At 41.0% G+C, this 27,341-nt stretch overlaps 1 protein-coding gene across 2 annotated transcripts in view; it reads left to right on the top strand.

The window, feature by feature from the left end:
* Window positions 1-27,341, top strand: part of HACE1 (HECT domain and ankyrin repeat containing E3 ubiquitin protein ligase 1) — a 299,062-nt gene that overhangs the window by 64,070 nt on the left and 207,651 nt on the right. For both annotated transcript variants that reach the window (XM_069235476.1, XM_069235475.1), the window contains exons 6-8: window positions 6,398-6,529; window positions 10,538-10,620; window positions 13,006-13,102. In XM_069235476.1, coding sequence (XP_069091577.1) covers window positions 6,398-6,529; window positions 10,538-10,620; window positions 13,006-13,102 — 312 coding nt within the window. The remainder of the gene's footprint in view (window positions 1-6,397; window positions 6,530-10,537; window positions 10,621-13,005; window positions 13,103-27,341) is intronic.

The raw sequence follows: 27,341 nt of genomic DNA, 5'->3' as shown, positions 1-27,341 counted from the left end.
AAGAGTTAGTGGCCTTTTATCAGACAAGGAGTCTCAAACAGGCCCTGCTGCTGGTTTAAGTTTTAGCAAGCTCAGTAAACAAAGAAAACATCCTTGGTGGTGTGCAGCCATAAGTTAAGAAGAGTAGCTCTCTTCCACACCTTACTGTTCATCTGACTTACCTGTTTCTGTTCCTGCTCATGTAGAACCCTTGTGCAGTAGAACAATTTCAGTTGGCCCACTGAATAACTCTTTTTATTGTTAATCGGATAGTGAATTCTAGAAGAACCAGCCTAAACTAGTAACAGACCATCAATCAGCAGTGTCTTAGTTTTTGAGGCCACTTCCTATTTTGGGTATTCTAGGTCATTACTACCACAGCTGGCAGCCACAGAACATTTCTGCATAATACTTATTCCACTCCTGGCTGGTAGTTAGGTGACAGGGAGGGAATGACGCCCGTACTGACCCTTGGCGCTTCAGCAATCTAGGTAGGGTCCTAGAAAACGTTTTTAGTGGTGGAGCAGCCAGGTGCTGTTACACCAGTCTATTTTACTTCCTCTAAGTCTACTGTGGACTCTTAGATCTGCCTTTCTTTTAACTAACTTGACGAGGGGGTCCATGTTCAACCTCACTAACAAATGTTGACCAACGTCTTATGGATAATAGTTAGAAACTGAGTTGAGATGCCAATGAGACTCAGCAGGTAAGATCCAGGATGTGCTGGTGCAGGATTTGACCACCAAAACAGTTCTGCATGCCTTCTGCAATAGTATGCTAAGGCACTCTGATCTCATAATGAAACGTCCTTGAATTGCAAGGTCTAAAAATTATGAGGAAGTGTGGCCAGCCCTCCTGCTAAGTAGCAAAGAAGGGCAATAGGAATAAGACACAGTCTTTACCTTTGACAGCTTTATTATCAGACGTGTTGGCATAGGATAGTCTGTCTGTCTGTGGTAGATTATGAGCGTTTCCTGGAGAGAAGTAGACTTCAGCTGTACAATTAGTTTAGTGATTATCTCTCCTGTTGTCTTGGTTTAGAACTGCAGGCCAGTATAGTTGCCTCCATTTCTTTCGAACTAATGAGGTAGCAACAAAGCAGAATGACAAGGGGTCTTCTCTTCCATATTGAACCACAAGAACGCACTGATTCTCTTAAAAAAGCATTGACACACTTGGGACAACAAATCTCATATCTTTTTTCAATAAAGTATAAGTAGAGAGTCAGGGACTTCTTAAAGACTCATCAGTATTGAATACAAATTCTGCTATGAACGACAATCAACTTAAAACATGGGAGACTGCAGTCTAAAGTTAAAGTGATCCAGGCTTGTAGCTGGTCCAAAGGACAAGAATGCACTTGAGTTTGTGGTGCAGCTCCTAAAGAAGATCCTTCAAGAGCAAGAAAATGTTTTTTCTTTTTCTTTTTTTTCCTACAAGATCCAACAAACTCACAGAATTTCTTGCAGCTCTTAGCTAGAAATAGACAACATTTCTGGATCCTTCTTTATCTCGGAATGTTCTCTTAAGATATCAATCATTGTCTGTATGCTAAACAAAAAAAAACGTTGGAAAGTAGATGGAACAACTATTTTCTCTCGATTGATGTAGGGGACTAGCTGAAAGTGTATGGCTCACAAAGAAACATTTGATTCATTTCCAGAAATAGGGCTAACGCTTTAGCTGCAGCACCTTGAGTTTATGTGTATTCCTGTTTTACACCAGCAGAGGCCAACACCCTGTTAAACATGTTGTCAGGCATTGTGAGTAACACTTCAACAACAGACTCTGCTGAGTGTCCTATAGTTGCAAAAACAACAGATGATGGATGGGATGCGGAACAAATCAAACATTTGCACCCAGTCACAAAGATCTGGGTTTAGTCCATCAGTTTGTTTGTTCGCCATGCCATTCCAGTTCGGACAAGCCATATGCAAATCAGTCTTGACCCTGCTCCCCATGGGAACAATCCAGCCCGAACAGCCAGGCCCTTTCTGGACCAGAAACAAGCATCCTTGGACTGGTTTCAGGGTATCACCCTTTATCAGCCAGGCTAGCTGGAATCTGGTGGCATAGCGAGAACGGGACCTATGTCTGAACATACCCTCCCCACTTATGGTGACAAATGCAAAAACAACAGATGATGGACGGAATGCGGAACAAATCAAGCATTCACCCTCAATCACAAAGAGCTGGTTTTAATTGATCCGTTTTTTTTGTTCGCCATCCTATTGCAGCTCGGTCCCAACCATGTGCAAATCAGTCTTGACCCATGAGGAGCAGGGTCATGACTGATTTGCACATGGATGGGAACAAAAGGGTTGGTGTTGTGAGCAAAATATTTGATTGATTAAACCCCGATATGGGACAGGCGGTGAATGTTTGATTGCTTTTGCATTTCGTTCATCATTTGTGTTTGTTTGGTTTTGTCGCCCTGAGTGTCCTATAGTGCCAGTATCCTCCGCTCTACACTCTGCATTAAAGAGTATCCTGCTCACAGACAGGCATGTAGCCATACAGGCCAACTCAATTATTTATGTAGACTGCTGATTAAGCTGCAGTGTCCCTTAGCAATACCTTCCTCTTCTTCTCTTGTTTTTCCTAATTTATATAATTCTTCCTCTCATTTTCGTCTCTAAAAACAGGTGTGAATATCTGAGAATTTGGGGCAGGGATCTGTAGTGGAATAATGGCTGCTGCATGATCAGTAGTTGAGGTGGGTGAGGAATCTTGATTGTTGAATAAAGACTGTTTTTTGTGGTCCATCGACAAATGTGTCAGCGTAGTATCAAATGGAAAAAGGTTAACCAGAAGGGTAAATTGTTTACTTGTATTTACAGGGTAATCAAACCAGTAGAAGTTCACAGTAACACATGTTATGTTTCAGTACCTTCTATACTGGATGTGGACCTAAGCTTTCATATTTAATGATAATAAAGGTATGATGTAGGAATGTTAATAGCGTTGGATAAAAAAAAAAACCTGCGCTTAGAGCATAAAGTAATATTGAATCCATGTGTGTGAAATACAGAGACCCTTTTAACATATAGTGAAGACATACAATTACATATATTTTAATACATCAATTTACATAAAAAAACTCATATCAATTTAACTAGCAATTGTGTCATCCTGCAGTGCTCAGTCCAGCTCTAAAGAAATTATCTGGCCCATGTTAGCAGTTGAACTGGCTGAGTTTGTCAGACCGTTTAATTATTTGTTTTGGGGGACAGGGGTTTTTAATATTGTCCTAAATCAGAAGCTTGGTGAATTCAAATGCCCCTACGATATCAAATCATGGCTCAGACAAACATCAGGAACTGATAAGACAAATGGTTTATGTAACATTTGGCAGCATAAACGGCCTGTCAGCTGGCAGTACTTTTTTCGCATTTCCTTTTTATTCTTCCCCAAAACCAATGATCTTTTCTCCTGACATTGGACCTCACTCATTTTGAATTCTCAGAAATTCCAATTTTGAAACAAACAGGAGTTTGCACCTGAATCCAGGATTACATCATGTGCATAATTTTCTCACCTAGATTCCTTTCCCTGCACAAATGTCACCAGATAATATGAGGGCACGTTTGCCAAATAATATTATGCAGAATTTGTGTGTAGAGTCAAAAAACCCAGGATTCAGAGTTTTGCTGCTTTAGAGAAAGTGTGATGTACTACTATTTTATCCACATTTGCGATCTACGTAACTCACAATTGGCAGGTGATATAGTGGGCCATGGCATCAGTATTCAGTCTCCACACACTGGTCTATTGCACATTGTGTTTCTCTATTTCAGATCATAAATTCTTACCTTTGATTACATCCTAACTGGAGACCAGTTACTTTCCCCCACAATTCTTGACATTTTGTTTAAGTTTTGAAGGTCCACCAAGGTTTAAATTCCTTGTGGTTCCTTGATAATTTTAAATCCAGAAAACTGACTGAAAATAAGAAAATCCCCTTTAGTTCAACCTGTAATAGTACCCGAATTTCTGTATTTGACTCTCCAAGCAATACAACTGTAGGAGCAGACACATCTCCCACCGGGTTCCTCAAACTCCTTTATTTCAGAGATCAGCCCCTTTTTGTTGGCAGTAGTCCAAAATGGCTTTACTATTGAAGTTATCAATCATTCCTGGAATCAAGCTAATATTATTGAATTTAGCAAAAAAAGAAAAGGATTTCAAGTTGAAATATCCTTCTCCTGTCTCAGTTTTAATTCTAGATAGCAGCAATTTTGCTAATATGGATGTTGCTTGGTCTACAGCCACCTTAGCGTCTATTGTAGCAAAGGAACAACTTGGAATTCTGTGTGGCAGGTGTATTTTAGACCATGCTAACGTGACACGCATGCTCCTAGATGAGGTATTCCCTGAAGGATGAACTTTAGCCATTGCCCTACTAGATGGAGGGCGGGCATTTGCTAAAGTGAATTGGAGCTTTCAGTAGTCTGCTATGTGTAAATGTGGATTTCTAGCTGGCATAATAAATCCAATAAATGCAGTGTATAACATCCTTGGTGGAAGTGTTTGTATGAATCAAGAGAGTGTTTTTCAATGCCTTTGTCATTCTTTGGACTGCATTTAAAATGTCCAATATAGTCAAAGATGATCCTATCAAAAGCGTCCAACACCCATTCGTTATCATGTTGTTTGCAGATGACATTGCTATTGTGGCAACAAATTCTTGCTCTTGATTATGCCGAAATATTGCTGAGACCCATATTTTGTGGTTGAGCGTTCTCTATTTTTATCCCCAAACATTTTCACTGATGCAGTGATTCAAATTATTTTATGTCTAAACCGTGTTTAAGCATTAAAACTAGAAAAGGGACACCATTTGTCATTGTCTCTCATTGGCTGTGTAAACCTTATAGAAATGTCAGAAAGGTACTAATTTAGACATCTTTTAAGGATAATTTATTTGATATACAGGAAGCCATCATGCCATCATTTTCCCAACTACTCTCATCATCAGCCGCTGCCCCTTCTGGTAATGGCGACCCTTCTCTATGATTGGTTCAATCTTCTTGTCTACTGATCTCGCTTTGGCTGTTTGGGAATCCAAGATGGGGGGGTGGGCGAGCGAGGAAGGGAGGATAGATATATATATATTTGTGTAAGGTTTGTATCACCTTATTGGTATTCTTCCTCACTGACTGATTGTCTTTGCGTTCACGAGCCACTGGTCAAAGTATGGATCGACTTGTATTCCCAGATGCCTGAGGTATGCTGCTACCCGTCACTAGGCATTTTGTGAACCCCGATAGTGCTGATTTTATTCTGAATGGTAAAACCTTGAATTGGTAGCATGTTTGGTTTAATGCAAATCTGGTAAATTGCCTGTGGTGTTTGTTTACAGGTATGTGTAGGTAGACATCTTAGAGGTCTGTGGCTGCCATGTAGTCTCCATTCCATGTCAGGGAAATGGTCGCTTTTTGCACTGTCATTTTGAATTTTTGCGTCCTTATGAACTTGTTAAGTGACCTCAGATCCCGTATTGGTCTTAATGTTTTTTCTGGTTTAGTTACCAGAAAGTAGTGTGAGTAACCCACTTTGAGCCTTTGATTCTGGGGAAATAATTCAGTAGCTTCTTTGCTTAACACCTCTTCTACTTCCTGTTATAGTCGTTGTATGGCATCTCTCTGGGTGTTGTTGGAGGTGAGTTTTTTTAACTCTATGTCAGAGCTTTTGAAAAATTTCCATATCCCGTCTGGTGCCCTGGGGATATTCAAAAGGAGAGTAATTTTCAGATAGTTGGAGTAGCCACCAGAAAGGTTGTTGCTGAAGGTAAGTACATTTTTCTTCTGGCAGTAAGTGCTCAGTCACTGATCTTGTAAATACACCTCTATATAATAGTGAAGTCTCATGGTATTTACTTGATTTCGTGCCTTTTCAGTCATAATGTATTCCACTTCCTGTACCATCAAGATGAATTTTCAGTACAAAAGACACTGTTTTCTAAGAATTTACAGATTAGATCTTGCTTCGTTACACACTCCACTATCCACAGAGGTTTTTTGTGGCTTGCAAGCTAATATGTTTCTTGGATCCAGATCAAACTCCATTATTCTTGGTTACAAGATCATGCTAATTCTGATTTATTTGTTTATTCTGATGCAAAATGGGCTTGAGATTTGGGTCAAGATATTAACATTTTACCCCAGTCTTTAACCTTAAAGTGGAAATGGCTGATACCATCCAATTTGAGGCTGCTAAAATCCACTCCATTTCTAAACTCCCCTGTACACCGTCCACTTGGTTGGAATGCTGGATTACTGTAGACGCTCAACCGTCTACAGGTTTGTTATGGTATTAGAAAATAGACTCAATATAGAAACTAGGTTATATTTTATTTGCATTTATGTGGACCTCTTTCCTGCTGAGATCTTATTTCATAGTTCTCTTTCTTCCTTAGATTCACTGGCTCTCCGTTAATGGGCGAACAGAACTTCTTCATGATCTTGTGCAGCATGTGAGCAATGTGGATGTGGAAGATTCCATGGGGCAAACGGCACTGCATGTGGCGTGCCAAAATGGTCACAAAACGGTGAGCTAATCAATGCAAAGATTTAATAAATTGATGAAAAGAATACACTTATAATATATAGGAATACTTTTTAATTAACTGTGGTGATTTACTTTAGCTGGTAATTTGTTGTAGATAGCTTTATTAAGATTCTCTTCTGAACTGTTGTTTGTAGTCTACTGCGTGGAATGTGCACAGGTGTCCAGATCAACTCGCTCTCATTGTTGCAATACACTGTAAACTTGTGGATTACACTTTACAACTCTAACCTCAGTTCAGTTTGAACATTTGTGTTCCTTATGTTTCAGTAATTGACTGGTAAAACTGTGCAAGCATGTGAGTTTCGTCTTTCATTTATCTCATGCTTCCTCATAGGTCATCTTCTTCCACTTTATAACATCTTTGCCACCTGCCATTGTAATACTTCAGACAGTGTTGTTGTAGCCCTTTCTTTCATGTCTCAAGTTTTTGATAACTCAAACTCTACATTCTTACATGTTTGTTAATGAGTCAAATTAACACTTTGGGGGTTATTACAACTTTGGAGGAGGTGTTAATCCGTCCCAAAAGTGACGGATATACCACCAGCCGTATTACGAGTTCCATAGGATATAATGGACTCGTAATACGGCTGGTGGTATATCCGTCACATTACCGTCACTTTTGGGACAGATTAACACCTCCTCCAAAGTTGTAATAACCCCCTTTGTGTTCAACACTTAGTATAACAGTTTAACTCTATAAATACTTAACATTTGTTACAGGAGCTTTGAAATCGATTACTTCAGAAAGTTTAACTATTTAAAAATGTGTGGTATGAACATTTTATATATTCTGTGCAGGAAATTAATCAACTAATGAATCATATCAATGAAGGGCATGTTTCTAAAACCTTTTGTGTGATTGCTTACCTCCTAAAATTTTACTTGTTTGAATACATTGTGTTTACAATACTCTGATGTTCTCATTTCCTTACTTGCTAATCGGATGAGAATTAATTTGCCACTTTCAAGGAGGAACAGAAAAAGGTTTCCCAAACCATGCTGTCACATGAAGGTTCTTTGCAAAAAGCCAGTACTAGAATCCCCTGCTTACACACCCGTCTGCTCACTATTGATGTGACACTAATAATCCCGGCCAAGGTCATGTTTTTCCACCTATCAACTAGACTCATGAGCAAGCTTTTCTAGACATTCCACCTTTTAACTGTTTTCTCCTTTGTTGCCATCTCCCCTGCCTGGTGCGGTTTGCGTTGTTCCTGCAAGGCAAGTGTTTTTGAGCTGCGTTCTGAAGAACAACACATTTGCCTCCCTTTCCACCACATGTAGTTAAGGTTAGAATTCAAGAAATTAATTGATTGCAGTGGTTTCCTTGATCTGCTTAGTCCACATTGGGGATGAATCTCTTTTTTGTATTTATTTTTTTAGACTTTCCATTCAGTGACCGCCTGTCGTTAATCTGTGTATTCAGATAAGGAAAAGAACCCTGTTGATGTTAAAGTTAGGTTTGGTACTGCAGAAAACATTCACTTTCTTAGCAGTAGGCAAACTTAGGTAAGAGTCAATCTGGACCAAGAGCCTTACACCTCTTAGCATAGCCTTGTGGTACCAGGATTGTAATATTTTTTTTCTTCTACATGGTTAAAAGTTTCACTCCCTTTGTCATCTGAATGTTGAGCTATGGTACTGGGTAAAATAGAATAATCTCTGTGCCTTGATTCTACCTGGAGGAAATGAACAACATCCAAAAGGACACCCTAAGCAAAATGTATACTGCTCCTGATGATTGTTAGATGGATTACACAACTCTCAAGTTAACCTGCAGGCAGGAAGTAAGAGTTTCCTTAGACTGATCTGTTGACAACAGAGAACAGTCATCACATGTGGCATCTCATTTGGAGGCAGGAGAAAATTCCCTGGGGTTGCTGTTCAGCTGAAGTGGTCGTGGAAACTACTCTGGGTCTAGACATTAATTACAATGTACAGGACTGTCCTCAGTATGTCCTTCTGTAGTTTGAACATTTGTCTCATTATCCCAATCTTGTCCTGGAAGATTTTGTTTTCGGACGCTATTCTGTTCTCCAGCATCATATTTCAGAAAATGTCCACTGTGTTAAAGTGCTGCCTGTTTTAATGCACTACAGTAGTACTGTTGTTAATAAATTAAAGAGTGAACGTCTGGCTGCAACATTCCCTTCATCTTAGGTGGGGAACATAATATCAATAGCGCCATTTTAGAGGAGTTGAATTTAATTGCATTGGGGTGTACCTGATGTGCTGGTACAATTAATGATTAACAGTATAGCCTTTGAAAATTAGCTTTGGTGTGGGAGCCCCATGGAATACGAATGAAAAATCAGCCCCAACTAGCCTATGTACAACTCCCTGCAGAGCATAATGTGGAGTCAGGAGAATGCATGTAGCAGGTTCTGCTCTTGCTCAAGTGCTGCAGATGATTAGCTGGCATGCCAAAGAGTGACTTCGTTCAACCACTGTCAACATTTACGAAATGCAGAGGACTGGTCCGAAACGTTAAACACAACCCACCAAACCAATGTGTGGAAAGTGCTTACTCAGACAAGCGAATGGCTGGAGAGGACAGACCGAAACCCCTTTTACGGAATGTTATATGTTCTATGGTGTGTTCTGTGTGTTGTTTTGTTGCTGTGTGTTGTATGTAGTGGTGACAGTACATGAGCAAGACTGCTAATAGTGGCCTCTAAAAAAAAAAAAACTGAACATGTGAATTTTGTTCACAGTCAATCTCTCCCATATGCCCCACCTCACCCTGCATTTGGTTTTCAGTTTTATTTGGTATCCATGTTCACACCATGAAATGCGGGGGTCCCATAAAGTTTGCATCTGACACTGTGAAAGCATTCACAGCCTCAACAACACCAAACCTGCTTCTTCCCTTATGCCCTCCGCTTCCTGTAGAATCCTTAAAATAGTCCGCCTTCAAGGCACTATTTCTCACTGATCTCACCAACATCCTCAATTCCCTTAAACTAATGCTTATGAAGATGATGCCTTACCCTTTTCCTTCACCACAGCTCTTTCTGGGGACGTTCTGTCACCCCAACTTGCCATTGCCAATGTCCCCTCAATTAAGGAACCTTCAGAGAAACTCTCAAGACAGGCAGATGCTCCCACGCCTAAAGAAAACTACACAAGTCCATGATAACCTCACCAACTACTGACCCATCACTCACCTTCTGTTCATCGGCAAGATCACTGAAAAAGCAGCCAAAAATCACATAAATGCTAACCATATCTGGCATGACTACCAGTCTCTTTAAATAATGCTACAGCTCAGAAACCGCTATTTCACACAATGTCGATGATGCCCTTTTGACCACAGATGAAGAGGACCTCCTTCTTGCTGATATTAATGGACTTCTCAAGTACCTTCAACACAGTCGACCATCACACCCTCATTTATACCTTGGAAAAAAACAAGGTAGCAGGCCATTTCCATCTATGCACCTAGGATCTGGAGCAACATCCCAGTATCTATCATGACCCAAAAGCTGCTTGCATTTTGGGAAGAGTTGAAGATGCCACTCTTTGAGGAACACAACATTACAACCCTCTCTTATGAACCAACCACATTTCCTATCAATCATTGTATTTATGCTTGTTTTTGACCCTTTTGCCGTGCTTTGCTGCCCTTTTGACTAGGTTTTCATTTTAGAAATATCACATGCATGTGAAGGTAGTAGGACACCAGAATTAGAGTACCCAAAATCACCGTAATAGTAGACTCTTCTTGGTTTTAATGTGTTCCCTAGCCCTCCTTGATGTTGAATGTTGTAACAATATAAAATCAAAAAAGCACATTGGCATTCGTCAGGTGTTAATTTCTCCTTTATGGACGAAATCAAGCAACATTAAAACCTTTTTCTTTTTTTATTACTAACCTTTTTTGCTTTCTTGTATGCATAATGTAAGTGAATAGTGACAAATGCTTAATACTGGTATTTGCTTTTCTGGAATGCCATTAAAATGTGCTTCTCCTTGTCTTTATTAGACGGTGCTCTGTCTTTTAGACAGCGGTGCAGATATCAACAGACCAAATGTGTCAGGAGCAACTCCTCTCTACTTTGCTTGCAGGTGAGGCTGTTTGTTTTACATCTATTTCAGTGTATTGAGGTTTGTGGACTTTTTCTATGCTCCACATTGGTAATCACGTTTTAGGTTTTGCATATTTAAGCGCACAACAAGAGTTACCAGCAGTATTATTTTAAGTAGAAATGTTTTTGAAGGGCCCTCAGACATAAACATCCTGTTTCATTATATTATCCTTGTGACCTCTACAGCAGTCCACTTCTTTTGCATAAGCAACGCACACATGCAGAAGGCCTCAAGCGGTCACTCCAGAATGTGACAACTGTTTATTACTTTTTTAGACAATATTTTGTTACATAATCATGTACGTCTTATAGAGAAAGAGCTACCCTAGCCTTCCTACTTGCTGTCACTAAGTTCCAGACTGTAGCGTGGTTAAATTGGAAACCTCTTTAAAGGAATCTGGCTACTCAACATTCAATGAAATATTTTTTTCTGGAAACTTGTTTTTAGTGAATTTTAAGAATGTTGGAATCTCTATCATGCCTGTAGATGTGTTCAGGAAATGGTGAAGCAGTGTACTCAAAAGCGCCATGGCCTACACAAGTTGATTCCAGGAGTACTAGGATTTGGAAATTATCTCATATAACAGTTGAGGTGCCACGCGGCAGGGCAGGGTGTGTAAGTAACCATATATAATGCAAGAAAGGTTCAGTTTGCTGAATCTATGCAGAGGGATAGTGGTACTCCTGTGGCAGGTGAGAAGAATTACCTGCTCTTTGTTCTCTGCCTTTTTCCATGTTGCACTGTTGTGAGATTGCCCAGCCAACTTATGTGTTTTGTTTGTTACTTTCCTTCCCTAAAGTCTCATGACATTTTAGAACAGTGTCTTTAGGTTTTAGTATGCTTAAAAAGTTCCTTCAAGAAGATTTGAAATGTAGTCTCAGTGCCCTTACTTTTAGGTTACTTTATATGCCCCCACTCACCAGCATGTTGATCTTGTGTGCTAATAGCTGACCCCTTTCCTCCTTTTTGCCATCTCAAATAATGTGCACTGCATTTCTCTATCGTCATTTGGACACTGTCTCCTTCTCTTATCAAAAAACTGTCCCGTAAAAAAATGGCACTACTGTTGATTGCCTCTTCAAAGATGCCAGTGATAGAAAGAGCAGGGAGAATCAATGTAGAACGTTTTCACCCAAACCAAGTGAAAACCCTAATCTGTGCTAATATTCAAAAACCCTAACTTACTTTCAGTTGTACAGTAGACTCTCTTTGATGATAGCTTGTTCTCTGCACCAGTCTTCTCCAACAAGTAGCTCAGGAGCTACTAATAGCTCTTGAGCTACGTATAAGTAGCTCTCCTTTGTGTATCCCAGCCTACTAAATTAGAAGCTTTTTTAAATTTGAATTTGTGTGTACCAGAATTAAAAAGTGTGTGTTACAGATGTTTTGGGAAAAATGAATTTCCAATGTATGTTTAAAGCTAATATTTGAGTGGCAAATCATGTGGTGGTGGAGACGTATTACTTATATTATGCCAGGGGAAAGGCATTGCAGCTCTGGCTGTTTATGGCATCCATGTAGAGGCATTCCAAATTGATAAGGTACTTTTTAGATTACTGCTGACAACTCTGCTGAGGTTGTCACTTCATACAGTCTTGTAGGGGGTGGCCACCAGTGCTTAAATTGAGCAGCTGGATTCAAGTGGGGCACACTAGCTTTCATTTTTGGTGACCACTAGTTATTTTTTCTTTACAGACCCCTTCAATTATTCTTCTACAAATTCAGCACTGGTGGCAACTAACTAGATCTTGTCTGATGAAGTCACTGTTACAACATTTATACTATCTATCTCGCAGATGATTTTCACTGAACAAAAGTAGCTCTTGTTACAGAAAAGGTTGAGGACCCCTGCTCTACACTATCCTCCTACTCTCCTCAAAATGTGCAAAGGCCAGTATTGAGAAAATTGAAATAAATATTTGAAATATATATTCTTAAATGTGAAAAAGCCAAACTGAATTACAAGATCAATTCTCGTCTTAGCATCAAAGAGAATTTGGAAGCTCCCTGTTGACATGTAGATGCTTCATATTTCCGTAATCCTACTCTGAGCACCTATGGAGAACAGAGGCTGTTTGTCTGTCTTCCCTCTGGGGAATGGCTAGCATAAGACAAATGTGAACTAAGGAGCAGTTACTGTATTCTTATCCTTTAGTTTACCATCGCTTTTTCCACCAGCAAGGGGAGTCTACCTAACGATGTCTGTTTACCAAGCAATAGTGGGTGTATCACAGTTAGTCTCTCTTTCTGAGTGTGTCATTCTAGGTACAGTGCTAGTTGCAGATGTGGTATAATCATATTTATTGTTTTTGTATTGTATTTAGCCATACAATCAAAAAATAATATTATTTCTGTTTTGTTTAGCCATGGACAAAGGGATACTGCACAAATTCTCTTATCAAGAGGAGCAAAATACTTGCCAGATAAAAATGGTGTCACACCACTGGACCTCTGTGTACAGGTAAAGTTTAATGTTTGAAAGCTTTCAGACTTTGTTGTAATACATTCTAGCTTTGCTGTTTGGTGCTTCTACTAGAACATAGTTCAGTTCTCTACCAAGCAACAAGTTCCAGATTCAAAACCTTGGAATACAGATACCTGTTGCAAGCTGGGCCTTAGACACACCTTTTTCTTCTTTTTTCATTTTACTTTTTGAATTGTGAATGAAAAGTGATTGTTTCTTTGTATTTTTCCACGACCTGTTGGCTGTTTAGAGTCCCAGATCCCTTGGCGCAAAGGAAATCAGTTTAATTTTTATGCCCTTTCAGAGCCAGGTTTTTCAGCATTAGTTCATGAGCTTGCCTGATTTTTGTTTTCTTTTAGTCTCCAGGACCCTTTTTTTTTTACCTAAGTATGTTTTAGATATTGGCTCTGCTCTCCACTTTGTGAGAATCTTTTTTACCATTTTACCATTTTACCTTTTTCACTTTGAAGTAGCTAACTTTTACTTGTAGGTTTCACGTAATTACCTCCCTGAAGTTCTATAGGCAATGCAATGGTAAAGGGAGATGGAATTTGAAGAAATTAAGACCAGCCAATACTGTTGCTTTTCTCATGAGCAATTAACTTGATATTTGACTTAATTATGTTCTTCAAAGTAAGACAATTCAAAGAATGTAAGAGAGGGACGACATTGCCATCCCTTCTGCATGAAGGCAGTACTTTGAAATAAAGCCCAAGACCAAAAGCGTAGCCAAAAAAATTAAAGCCCTCATCCTTAGAAACAAAGTGCTAATTACACCAAGCAAGTGAAGGAGGTGAGCACAACCTTACCAAGAAGAGCTCCCTTGCCTCTTCCATCAGAACATCTATTGCATTAATTCTTCCATTTACCCACTGATATCCTGCATTTCATCTTTGCATTCGGTCACATATTAATTCTTTCATCCATCATTTGGTTTTCCACCATTCCATCCATCCATATATCCTTTCACCCATCCACCCGCTTACCCATTTCTTTAGCCATCCACACTTTCACCTATGCTTTCTCCTATCGACTTTCATCATCCTTTCACCCTGCAAGGCATCCTTTCAGCAAATCACCCTTTTACATATGCTTTCACCCACCCACACATCTTTTGACCCATTCTTCCACCCACTCACCATTTCACCTATCTTTTTTATCCACCACACATCTTTTCATCCAGCCACTGTTTTACCCATACTCATACTCACCCTTGCTTATTTTCACCCATCCTTCCACTCACCGAAGCATCCTTTCACCCATTCACCCTTTCAGTGATCTTAACCTACCCACACATCCTTTTACACTTGCACCTCTCCTTCTTTTTAACCTTCCATCCTTCTTTGCCTTTTCTAGCAACCCATCTTTCTTTAACATCAATTAGAAGCTTTTTTCTAGCAAGGTGAAGACAGACGAGTCCTATAAAGAGCTCTGTGCCACCCTGTAGCTGCTAAAGTGGGGGACTTACAACACCCCTGCCCAAGACTATAAAGGAATGTAAGTTGAAGCCTTTCAGCACTCAGTGGAGCCATTTTTCTAAAACCACAGTTGAATTCTTCCAAGGCTGGCCAGACCTCATAGAAATTCTTCATCAAGGATATTGCCAAACATTGACCCTGTTTGTTCCCTGCTACTTTTGGACTAGTTGGCACAAAGGGTGTTTTAGACCTGTTAGCCCTGGGTGGTCATTTTACCACCACATATTTTGCTCAGTTTGTTTTTGTTGGCCCTCGAAGTCTCTACACTTTACCATTGCTAAACAGTGCTAAAGTGCCTGTGCACCATCCTTTAAACATGGTAAAATTGGCTTACACCCAATTGGCACGCTTAATTTACTTGAAGTCTTTAGGAAAGTGATACTACATGAACCCAGATCCTGTAAATTAAATGCTACTAGATAGATAGCTTTATTCGGCAAATTAGTACCATCAAATCACATAAATACACAATATACATCATGCTAAAACATAATACAAAAATGAGTAAAAAAAAGAGATAACAGAAGGTCAACACAGCATAGCCCTCGTTTAAAATACATAAATAATCAAATACATAACAATGTAAAAAAGTGGATGCAGACCACAACACAGTAGTCTCTGCACCAAAAAATGACAGTCAGCTGTTACTTTCTGTCTCATAGAAGAATGATGTTAAGTTGAGTGATATGCTCCTAACTTTAATGTATTTTGTCTAATTGGCCAAATAGCCTTCAGGAAATTCGCCTAATGGACATGCCACTTTACCATGGGCACTCGACTTAAAAATCCTAAAAGCAACTGACCTACACACAAGGCCCAGTGATGTACAAAGCGGAATAAGCTAGTGTGCTCTTTACTTACGATACGCAGGGCAACAAAATAAAACATGGGCTAAATGTTTGGTAACTCCACAAGCCATTGGAAATAAGTCACTATCGTCACCAAGATTTGTCCATTTGCTAGTAACTGAGCGAAGTGGTAATGTACCTAACCTAAACCTGATGAAAAGTGCTTGTGCAAAAGGAAAAACAATCAAATCCATGAAATTCTCAAATTCATAACAACATTTCAGGGATAAAAAGGTGTTAGTAAGACTTGTCAAAGGAACCTCTGCTAGTTTATCCACTTGGACTCTCAGCCAGTATGCATCTTTCACAAGTTGAGCAGCATTTTTTGGAATATGGGCAGGGTCCAACCAAAGGCTATCCAGGCCAAGGTCAAATAAGAATTTCTTCACATATTTGCACCACCTGACCTTTTTTTGGGCTTGTGCACTCATTAGGACACCAAGCCCAACTCTATATGGACCAAAGATGTCCGAGGACCATAACCTGATCCAGTACATCAGAGGCCGTCGGGCATCGATATGAGAAATAGGATAAAGGTTTCGATCCAACCGAACAGGCAAGGTTAGGGAACTTGCCGGGATTTTTAATAACCTTTTACGAAAGGAATTTTAATTTTTCCCCCAAATCCTTTAGATTACAGTGGCCCCATAGCTCTGCACCATATATTACTTCGCCCCTAGCTTGAGCTTTATATATTGCAAATGGCGGGGTAATTGCGAAGCTAGATGATTTAGCTACATAGATGAAGATACTTCCGGATTTCTGTTTTAAGCTTATATCCAACTTGGATAAATGGGCTTTCCATTTCCGAGAGTCTTCCAGCCTTATACCTAGATAGTCAAAATCAAGGACTCTTTCTAAAACCTCCCTTTCCAGATATATATTTTTGCTAACTTTGTGTTTATGATCACCAAACACCATGTACTTAGTTTTGGACTAATTTATTTCCAGTCCATGGGCTTCACTAAAACATGTAAACTTATCTAACAGTTTAGTTAGGCCTAGAGCAGTTTGTGATATTAACAGAGTATCATCTGCGAAAAGCAGACACAATTCCCTTTCTCCTGCAACTTTGTGAGCATCACTATCACAGTCTATTGGGTAGGGGATACAGGCATTGATAAACAGTAAAAATAAAGTTGGGGCCAACACAGACCCCTTTCTAACTCCTCTGCATACTGCAATCTCATCTGTTAATTCTCCTTGCGGCCCCCATCTAATTCTAGTGTAGCTCCCTGAATGCAACTCCTTTATCAAATTTAACAGGGGGCCCGGCACTCCAGCTTGATTCAAAATTCCCCATAATTTCGTACGCGGGACCAGGTCGAAGGCAGACTTAAGATCAACGAAGGCTACAAACAATTTCCTAGCCTCAATATCCACTACCTTCCACTTAATTGTGAGGAAGCGGAAAACCTGGTCGACTGTACTAATCTTCTGCCAAAAACCAGCCTGGCGATGGCTCAAAACATGGTTATCGTCCATCCAATCTTTAAGTCTACCCGATACCTGATGACAAAATATTTTTTGTAAGTTGTCTAAGAGACTAATGGGTCTATAGGTCCCCGGTAATCCCCTTTTGCCTTTTCTATAGATAGGGACAATAATCACTCCCTTCCAGGTTTTTGGATATTTGTCATTTACTAAAATGGCATTGGACACCCTATTAATATAGGGGCCCCAAAAGGCTGGATCAGATTTAAACAAATCGGCCGATATACCATCCAATCCGGGGGCTTTACCTGATTTTTGTGCCCTAAGGTAAAAAAAGAGTGAGGCTAGACATGGTAGACCATTCCTTGATGGAATCATTTTCGAGATCACAAGCAATGGCTGGCCTATAACTATATAATTCGGTGAAATGAGCATACCAAACCTCTGAAGAAGTATGACAGTCAGGTGTTAGATTATCACCACGCATGTTTCTGGCTACCAAGGTCCAGAAACTAGAGGAATCTTTAGCTCTAGCGGCCATCAATAAATCCTGCCACAAAGCTATCTCCCATGAGTTTTTACTGGACTTAATAGCAGAAGCATATTTACACCTGGAGTGTTTTATCTCGGTTCTATCTTTTGATTTGATGGCACGCAAGAGATTACTCTTAGCGTCCTTACATAGTTTGCCAAACCATCATATATGCGGTTCTTTGCCCAAGCGTTTATTCCCACCACCTGATCTAATGAATAGCATTCATATTGCCGCAAATAGGTTCCCGTGCAAATCCAACACCTCATTTGGGGAAAGCGGAAGAGAGGTTAAAGACAATCGATTACTAGAAACTAATTTGCATAGTTTCCCCCCAGAAATTATGAGAGTTTCTAAATGAATCCCATTTCAAGTGCGTTTTTTAGAGATAACTCCTAAAGAGAGAGGATCTTCCTGGGGTAAACATGCTGTATTTCTAAAAAAAAAATGTTGACTATCATAAATTATGAGGGGGGATGCTCGCTGTTATATTGGTCACCTACATTGAGGTCTATAACAGTATGCCACAACCTCACGTCAATAAGAACGAGGTCGAGCATACTGCTATAAGAACCTCTGAAGAACGTGGCTTTAGCAGGAATATCAGATGGAAAGTGGCCCTTTCTTGGGCGGAGACCAAAAGTTAGCATGAGATCAATCATTTTCAGAGCCCTCGTGCTGGGTTTCTGCCGGTTCCTCTGCGTTATATGTGATGGAATATTCCAAATACTATCCTCTATCTGGGTGGCTTCTACAAACGCACAATTAGGTTCCAACATCACATTAAAATCCCCGGCAATGATAATACAATGAGGCATGCCGTAGTCAAGCAAGAGTGCATTAAAAATCTGTATAGTTTTAGATATTTGGTTAGGGTGGCCAGGTCTATTATATACATTAACACAAAGCAAAGGTTGCTTTGTCTGGATGGACAATGCTAATATATCTGGTGACTCCACATAAAGTTCTTTGGCTTCTCCCACATCCAGTATTCTTGCCATGTGATAAGCCTTCCTGCTGCTCTACCCACTGGGGACCACCTAGCTTCCTTAGAAAAGGAACTAAATCCCTGTCTATATATGTTAGTAATGGCCCAAGTTTCTTGGAACATACAGATGCTGAATTTATCTATATACCGGCCCCAGTCAACGTCGTCTATTTTGTTTCTTATCCCTGCCACATTCCATGATAAAAAGTTTGAGGTCAATCTTTTATCAACCCTGGGGTTCACGTGTGGGGTCTCAAGAAGACTCATGCCCGCTTGGGGTAGTGTAAATGAAACCTTTAGTGTAGAGCCTGTGGGTGGCAATGCTAATGACCTTTGCGGGAAAGAGACTGTAGGCCAACCTTCGACTGCATTTGCAATGGAGAACTGGGTAGGTAGACTTCTGTCTTTTGAACTTGTCCTAGATGATAGTCAATATCAGAAAGTACCTCTAAAAAATCAGGCACAGGTAAATAGGAACAGTGTTCAGTAGGAGCATGTTCCCTAATTTCAGGTTCGACAGAAGGACACCCTTCCCTAGATACATGACTTTGAGTGTTAGACTTTTCAGATGGATCAGCTGCCGCCGTGTGTGTCCTATTGCTTGAAAATAAGGACGTAGTATTCTGCATTTGGATGGGCTCAGGGCGGGTAATTTGAAGACCAATACTTGAGCTGTTTTGCATAGGGTGGCGGGCTTCCATGACTAATAACCCATTTACCAAACTTGGGCTAGCTAGGTTTAACCCAATAAAGTCCCAATAACCTTGCTGGTTGGTATAGCGTTTAGCCGAAATTATATCAGAGTAAATGATAGAATTACATTGCCTAGTGTGTCTCAGCCAGTGAACGGCCTTGTTTTTCAGGGATATATCATCTTCGCTCAAGTTTGGAGATAAGGGAGGTACCCTGCACATATAAATAGAGTTAATTGTAGTGGCTCGAATGCAGGATGATTTAGAGAACATAGTGTCCCACTTCAATTCGATATGCCGTTTGGGACCTGGGGATACTCTAATGGGTGCCCTAGGGCACAAAGGCCCTTGATGCTCGATTGGGGCTTTTTTGAATTATAGGGTAGCCAAGGCCACAACTAGGTCCTACTCCATTCACAGAGGAATTTAAGTGTAAGGATGAGGAAGTGGTGGCACTCTGCCGTACTCTAATTGTTGCCGTTTATAAGGCCCCTATCGGGCTGTTGGCTCGCAAAATAGATAATACATCTGACAAAGCTGGTCTTAAGTCCCTTACCTCATCTTGCAGACCCAATACAATAGATATCAACTCCTTTTGAGAAGCTATCGCTGGAGATAAATGGTCTGGGGGTCGTGAATCTAAATGCAGGCTCCCAGGGTCACTTGACGGGTCTAGTGGGTGAAAACGGTGTGAACATGGGATATTATAAACAATGGCTAGCGTGATGTCAACTGTGTCCAATTAAATTGCAGTCAGTTTGGGTGGTTTAGGGACTGTACCGTCCGGCTGAGGTCTAGACACAAGTGGGGGGGTCTTCATTTGAACTCGCTTAGGCGAATGTCTTGTGGAAAGAAAAGGAATTAAAGAACCAGGCTTGAGCCTTTTCTGTGGGAGCTTCAGTTCTTTCTGGTTAATTATGGACTCCACCTCCTCAGTCAAATTATCGATCTCGTTAGATACACAATTGTTAAAAGCCTTCAAAGGTTTGAGAAGTCTCAGATGTTTAAGAGCTACTATGCGGGCAGCAGGACTTATTGTTTCACCCACTTGAGTAGCCTTTTTAAACATGGCTCTGGCCTGTCATTGCAGTCTATGTGTGCAGTTTTAAACTGCCGTTTTGACTTGGCAAAATAACCTCCTTACCAGGCCTAAAACTCCCTTTTTAATACACATGTCACCCATAAGGTAATCTCTGAACAGCCCATAGGGCCGGGTGCATTGTAATTCAACATTGGGCATGTACAGTGTCTACTGTGAGACCTAACTCTCCCATAGGATAATGTTGGGTTACCTTACTACATTTAGCACCTGGTACCTTCTGATTAGGAGCAGGTCGGAAACTCACATTTGGTGTCTGAGAAATTGCAGTTTAAAGTCCTCTTTAATGGTAAAGTCAGATTTTAAATCAAAATTCTGAAAATGTCACTTTTAAGAAATTGTCATTTTCTTGTCCTAACCATTTGTTGCCTTCAGCCTGTTCCTGCGTCACATGACTAGGTATAGTTGGCAGTTGCACACAGTTCCAGCCAAGAGACTAGTACAAATGTATACAGTAAGTAATAGAGTCGATGAGTCTGCTCTTATTAGAACAACCCCTCCGGGGAGCAGAGGTATGTTATCCACCCGGTGGCCACACGAGCGGGTTGACTATACAAGCCTGGACCACCGATGCTTATCGCTATCCCGATGGGGCCCATCCTTTAATACAAGGAGGGTTTTTGTGGTATGAAGAAATCCCATATTGGGTTATAACATGTGGATTAGGTACAGTTTTTGGTCCTGACGAATCGCACCAATCTTAACAGACATTTTTTGCGAGAAACATGTTGACCCCGATGATAGAAGTTTAGTTAGTTCTGTCCTCTAACTCTCCACATTCCTCCATTTCAGGGTCTGACAGTTTTTTTGTTTCTGAGGGTGGACTAGACATTACTTCTAATCCTTACCCACACTTAAATACGATATTTCGAGACCTCTAGACATTTTTATTTTCACATACCCATATACCAATCCCACATACTAGCACTCAGCTACCGGAATACTTTAAACTCAAAATATCTCAATGCCCACGAGGGGGCCCGTCCGGCATTGCAGTGCCGGCCTGACGAGGAGCAAAAGCCCGATGATGAAGCATGTCACCATTTGGTGAGTGAGGGCTCTTGTTCTAATAAGAGCAGACTCATAGACTCTATTACTTACTGTATACATTTGTACTAGTCTGTTGGCTGGAACTTGGTACTTTTGTTTTTTTTGGTATTATGATGGGAGTACCGTACACAGGACCAACTTTTCATCTAAACACTCCCGACATATTAGCCCTTCTTTGTTTGTATTCGATAGTTGGCAGTTGGCCTTTCTCTATTTCTCCTGGACAGCATCACAGTACAGGACCTGGGTGTTGGCAGAAAAGACCATCTCTGGCAGGATGGAGGGGCGGAGCGGTTACCCACCACACCTGCAGTTCAGATGCACTGGCCCAGCTCACACAAAACTGACTTCATACTAGCCTTTTGTGCCCCCATACAGACTGGTACTATGACAGGGAGACATGAAATTTCAATCACTTTTGAAAGGGAAACCTCTAGAAACATCTACTTCGAAGGAGGCAAGAGGTATAAAAATAGGACTCTCAAATCAATCACAAGAAGGATTGTTGCGTTGCCAGAAGTACAGATCTGCTTCCCTGCCTTCTGAGTAAGGAGGGTCAGGCGTGCATCTTGAACCCAGGGCCACCAGAGTGACCCTAAGGGCTAGTTGGCTGCCCTCCTGATCAGAGCCTCAGGGACGGAAAAGGTTCTAGCCATCTTGAACCCTGCACCTGGACCTTGCCTGTTGTGATTCCTAAAGTGGACCCTTGGAAGTGGGGTAAAGGTGCTCTGTTAGCCCAGCTGCGGTCCTCATCGGAACCGACGCAGCACAATGCAACCCGATGCAGCCCTTCCAGCTCCTCATCAGAACTAAACACAAGCACAATGCAACTTACTGCAGGATTTTGTATTACTAATCAGAACTGATGTTACTCAACATATCTTGATGCAGGGCCTGTTATCCTCCTTGGAACCGCCACTGCGCTGTTCAGCGCCCGACATCAAGGACATAAAGTACAATTCTCAGCTTGATAACTGTTGGTGTGGTGCAAAAATACAGTACATTGCCTCTAAGTTAAGCCTGACTGCTTTTGTGCCATCTTACCAGATGGTTCAGCGCATGTTCATTTAGTGACTTATCGCGGTTCACCCTGACAAGGATTGTGGATGTTGCTTGAGTAGGTTTCAGCCCCCCAACCAACAACTTAATTTCTCTCAGGTTTCCATTGTTATACTTTTCAAAGTCATTGTCTTTATCAGAGACAGCTTAACTTGCCTCAAGGGATTATTCTGCTTCGCAATACTTTTCTGCATGAAGAACAGCTTTTAACCCATCTTGTAACTTCTAACCTAGTTCCAAGGAACCAGTAAATATTCATCACACCACACACCTGTGCTTTACCTTCAGCACTCCAAATACAAATTTGAATTATTCAAATCCAAAATCTCTAAAATACACAACTGTATCTCCAGCACACAAAACTCATTCTACATATCCTTTCACCTTGCCCTCTTCATTGCGCCCACATTCATTTCTTTAAAACTCTCAGAGGCTGATGAGATACTCAGCCTGGCATCCAACATAAAAGCATCCAATGTACATATGTGTCTTTGCTCATCTACATGGTTTAAACTGTTACCCCCTCTCTTGCACTGACACTATAAATATGATAAATGGATTATTTCAAACATGAATTATGTGTGTGCCTCTAAAGCAAGCTATAACCACTCCACTTCTGTAAAACCTAATGTAGAGCCCAAGATCCTGGGTTGCTACAGACCCATGTCTAACCCCCCTGTCCTTAGCAAGATCTTCATGAAGTAGATGTTTGTGCAGCTCCAGGAACAGTGTGAATACCAGCCTGGCATAAGACCAAAAAAGGGTACAGAAACAATGAAAACAAAATAATTAAGGATCAAAAGAATATCCCTTATACTCATTGACATATCTGCGGCATAATGTACTGTTCATCACAACATCTAGTTGGACAAGCTGTAAAAATGGATAGGTGAAATTGGGACTGCCTATACTGGGCCCAGTCTTTTCTCAACAACCTCTGTCAAAACATCCAGGATTGGAGCATTTGAATCCTCCACATGTATGAACCGCCGACATCTATCAGAGTACATCCATTTCCTGCTTCTTGTACATCTCTATTTATGCCTCAACACAAATATTTTAGAGCAGTATCAAGTAAACTTGCAAATGTACACAGACAAATCTCATATTCACCTCTTGCTAGATAGCAACCAAAATAATACCAGTAACATCACCTTGTGTTTGGAATAGACCCTCTGTTGGATAAAGGAAAGTTCTTTATGCCTGAACGAAACAATGACCGAGATCATCATAATGGGAGCCAGAGATCACCTCTTACTACCTTTCAGATGGCTCCAAATTCTGAGGCATCCCCTTTCACCATCCCTCAAGCTAGGAATCTTTGCATAGTATGTGACTCACAACTATTTTTATCCCACAAGTCAATGCTGTAGGAAAGGTTTCCTGTACATTTCTCTCTACTGCACACTCCCTATTTCCATTACTCATAACCATCCATGTCCTTGTCTACGGTTACATCAATTAAACTAGCCTCCCTAAAACACTCATTGCGAGGCTACAAATGTACAAAACCAGGCCTCAAGAACTTGTAACCCATGTAAGCAGCATTGCATCAAGCTTGTTCTTAAAGCACTCATTGGCTTTTAGTTGACATCACAATCAAATTCAGGTTTCTCTGCACTGCTCACAAGGACTGCTGGGGAAAAAGTCACAAAAAATCTGTAAGGCCTAGCGCCATGTTCCCCCACAACCTCCCACCCTCAGATGAAACATTTGTGGATGAAAAATAGAGCCCAATTACTGTGAATGCAGTGCCCAAGAATATAGAATGCTTTGAGTCCCTCCCTGAGATCTGAAGACAAACACATGTGCCATAGGAAACTAATAGATTCACAGCCTTAATGGAGGACTTTTATGAGACAAGATAACAGAACATCACCTCTGAGCATAGACCCTACATGATTGTGTCCCCTTCCCCAGCTGCTCTTTTGTTGGACTTATGTTGTCTTTATTATATTTTTGGTATCTGAAGTACCTGAAAGGTTACTTGTCGTGTACATAACAACTAAATGATTAAATAAAGTGTGTCACGAAAAACCTTTACACTGATTTTGAGAACTTATAAATCAGTCAAGTTAAATTCCAAAAGCCCTTAATGTAATCTAACTACTAAAACAAATTCCAATCCTACTGTTAGTTCCATGCTGAACTCAGTATTCTCACATAAGTATCCTAACATATCATCAAAGGAGCAAATCACTGAAACATTATAACAAAACTACTACTTCTGCCATTTTATTACATTTTAAACAGTTCTCGTAAGACTGCTTTCACCATCATTTCATTTAACTCTGTTTTATGTTCTCCATTCTACTGTAAATGTACTTTGTAATGATGGATGGGTCACTCTTTTTCCTAGTAACTTGTATATATCCTTCAAACATTAAAGACATTTAGCATTTTTGTTCAAACTAAAAAAAGGAATGCGAGTAAAACATAATAAACATTGCAAGTTTTCTTATCTGTCACCAGTGCAACTGGGCTTAAGTGCTACATGATTATTGGTATTTACATTAAAGTCTGGTCACACTGTCACCCCCAGATTTTATTGGCAATCTTTGTAAGTAATGCATATATGTTCCTTCTTGGTGTTAATTTGTCAAAGGTTAAATCATTTGTGCAATCCTAAATAGTTCAATATCTTCAGCCATTTGTTCTCCAGTATGCCAGATCCTATACTATACTGAAATTCTTGTTTGGGGTAACAAATTCTGTAGTTAACATACTTGTATGAAGGAGTGACGTGAGTGAAGTAAGTTTGCAACACTAACAAATGTGTACAATTAGCAGTCATTAACCAGGATTCAATTTCATGTTGTAAACCTTTACATGGGTCCAACTTCTGTTTAGCCAAATCGAGAGTTAAGTTATTATATCTACTTTAATTTCTCTTCTAAGATGTTTTTAGCATCTCTGCTCTCTTTCTCCAAGTCTCTGCACTATTTTACCAAAATCTTTAAAGTTTTGTGTTGATGCACATCTTGTGTTCACCATTATATGCTTCAGTTACCAGGTTATGCCTGATATTACCCCTCTCTCATTCAGCTTTTTCTCTATATTGCTGTCCACTATACCCTGCTTCTTAATCAACATCTGCTCAGCCTTGCAAATTGTATTGAAATTGTAGACTTAATTAAAAAATGTTTAAATTATCTTCTTTTTCTAGCAGGAATTTGGTTTGATTCTTCAGCTTCCTCAATGTCAGGCTTTCAAATTCTAAACAACTTTCAACATTAAGCTACAAAAGGTTGCCAGGAAAAAGTGTTGGTATAATGTAGGAAGTTGGCTCTGTATGTGCTATTTCAAAGTAAGGAATAGCATGCACAGAGTCCAAGGGTTCCCCTTAGAGGTAAGATAGTGGCAAAAAGAGTTAATACTAATGCTCTATTTTGTGGTAGTGTGGTCGAGCAGTAGGCTTATCAAAGGAGTAGTGTTAAGCATTTGTTGTACATACACACAGGCCGAAAATGAGAAAACACACACTCAGAGACAATTCCAGCCAATAGGTTTTTGTATAGAAAAATATATTTTCTTAGTTTATTTTAAGAACCACAGGTTCAAATTCTACATGTAATATCTCATTTGAAAGGTATTGCAGGTAAGTACTTTAGGAACTTTGAATAATTACAGTAGCATATATACTTTTCACATAAAACACAAATAGCTGTTTTAAAAGTGGACACAGTGCAATTTCCACAGTTCCTGGGGGAGGTAAAGTAATGTTAGTTTTTGCAGGTAAGTAAACCACCTACGGGGTTAAGATTGGGGTCCAAGGTAGCCCACCGTTGGGGGTTCAGAGCAACCCCAAAGTCACCACACCAGCAGCTCAGGGCCGGTCAGGTGCCGAGTTCAAAGTGGTGCCCAAAACGCATAGGCTTCAATGGAGAGAAGGGGGTGCCCGCGTCTTCGGAGGGCAGTCCAGGGGGGTTTTGTAGGGCACCGGGGGGGGGGGGGGGGACACAAGTCCACACAAAAAGTACACCCTCAGCAGCGCGGGGGCGGCCGGGTGCAGTGTGCAAACAAGCGTCGGGTTTCCAATGGGAGACCAAGGGGTCTCTTCAGCGTTGCAGGCAGGCAAGGGGGGGGCTCCTCGGGGTAGCCACCACCTGGGCAAGGGAGAGGGCCTCCTGGGGGTCACTCCTGCACTGAATTTCCGTTCCTTCAGGTTCTGGGGGCTGCGAGTGCAGGGTCTTTTCCAGCCGTCGGGATTTTAGAGTCAGGCAGTCGTGGTCAGGGGGAGCCTCGGCATTCCCTCTGCAGGCGTCGCTGTGGGGGCTCAGGGGGGACAACTTTGGTTACTCACGGGCTCGGAATCGCCGGAGGGTCCTCCCTGAGGTGTTGGTTCTCCACCAGTCGAGTCGGGGTCGCCGGGTGCAGTGTTGCAAGTCTCACGCTTCTTCCGGGGATTTGCAAGGGTCTTTAAATCTGCTCCTCTGTAACAAAGTTGCAGTCTTTTTGGAGCAGGGCCGCTGTCCTCTGGAGTTTCTTGTCTTTCTTGAAGCAGGGCAGTCCTCTGAGGATTCAGAGGTCGCTGGTCCTGGGGAAAGCGTTGCTGGAGCAGGTTTCTTTTGAAGGCAGGAGACAGGCCGGTAGGTCTGGGGCCAAAGCAGTTGGTGTCTTCTTTTCTTCTTCTGCAGGGGTCTTTCAGCTCAGCAGTCCTCTTCTTCTTGTAGTTACAGGAATCTAAATCTTTAGGTTCAGGGAAGCCCTTAAATACTAAATTTAAGGGCGTGTTTAGGTCTGGGGGGTTAGTAGCCAATGGCTACTAGCCCTGAGGGTGGGTACACCCTCTTTGTGCCTCCTCCCAAAGGGAGGGGGTCACAATCCTATCCCTATTGGGGGAATCCTCCATCTGCAAGATGGAGGATTTCTAAAAGTTAGTCACTTCAGCTCAGGACACCTTAGGGGCTGTCCTGACTGGCCAGTGACTCCTCCTTGTTATTCTCATTATTTCCTCCGGCCTTGCCGCCAAAAGTGGGGGCCATGGCCGGAGGGGGCGGGCAACTCCACTAGCTGGAGTGTCCTGCGGTGCAGGAACAAAGGGGGTGAGCCTTTG

Source organism: Pleurodeles waltl, chromosome 5, assembly GCF_031143425.1.
Source record: "Pleurodeles waltl isolate 20211129_DDA chromosome 5, aPleWal1.hap1.20221129, whole genome shotgun sequence".
Classification (NCBI taxonomy): Eukaryota; Metazoa; Chordata; class Amphibia; order Caudata; family Salamandridae; genus Pleurodeles; species Pleurodeles waltl.
Note: the sequence above shows the minus strand (reverse complement) of the source record. Positions and strands in the feature narration are given on the sequence as shown.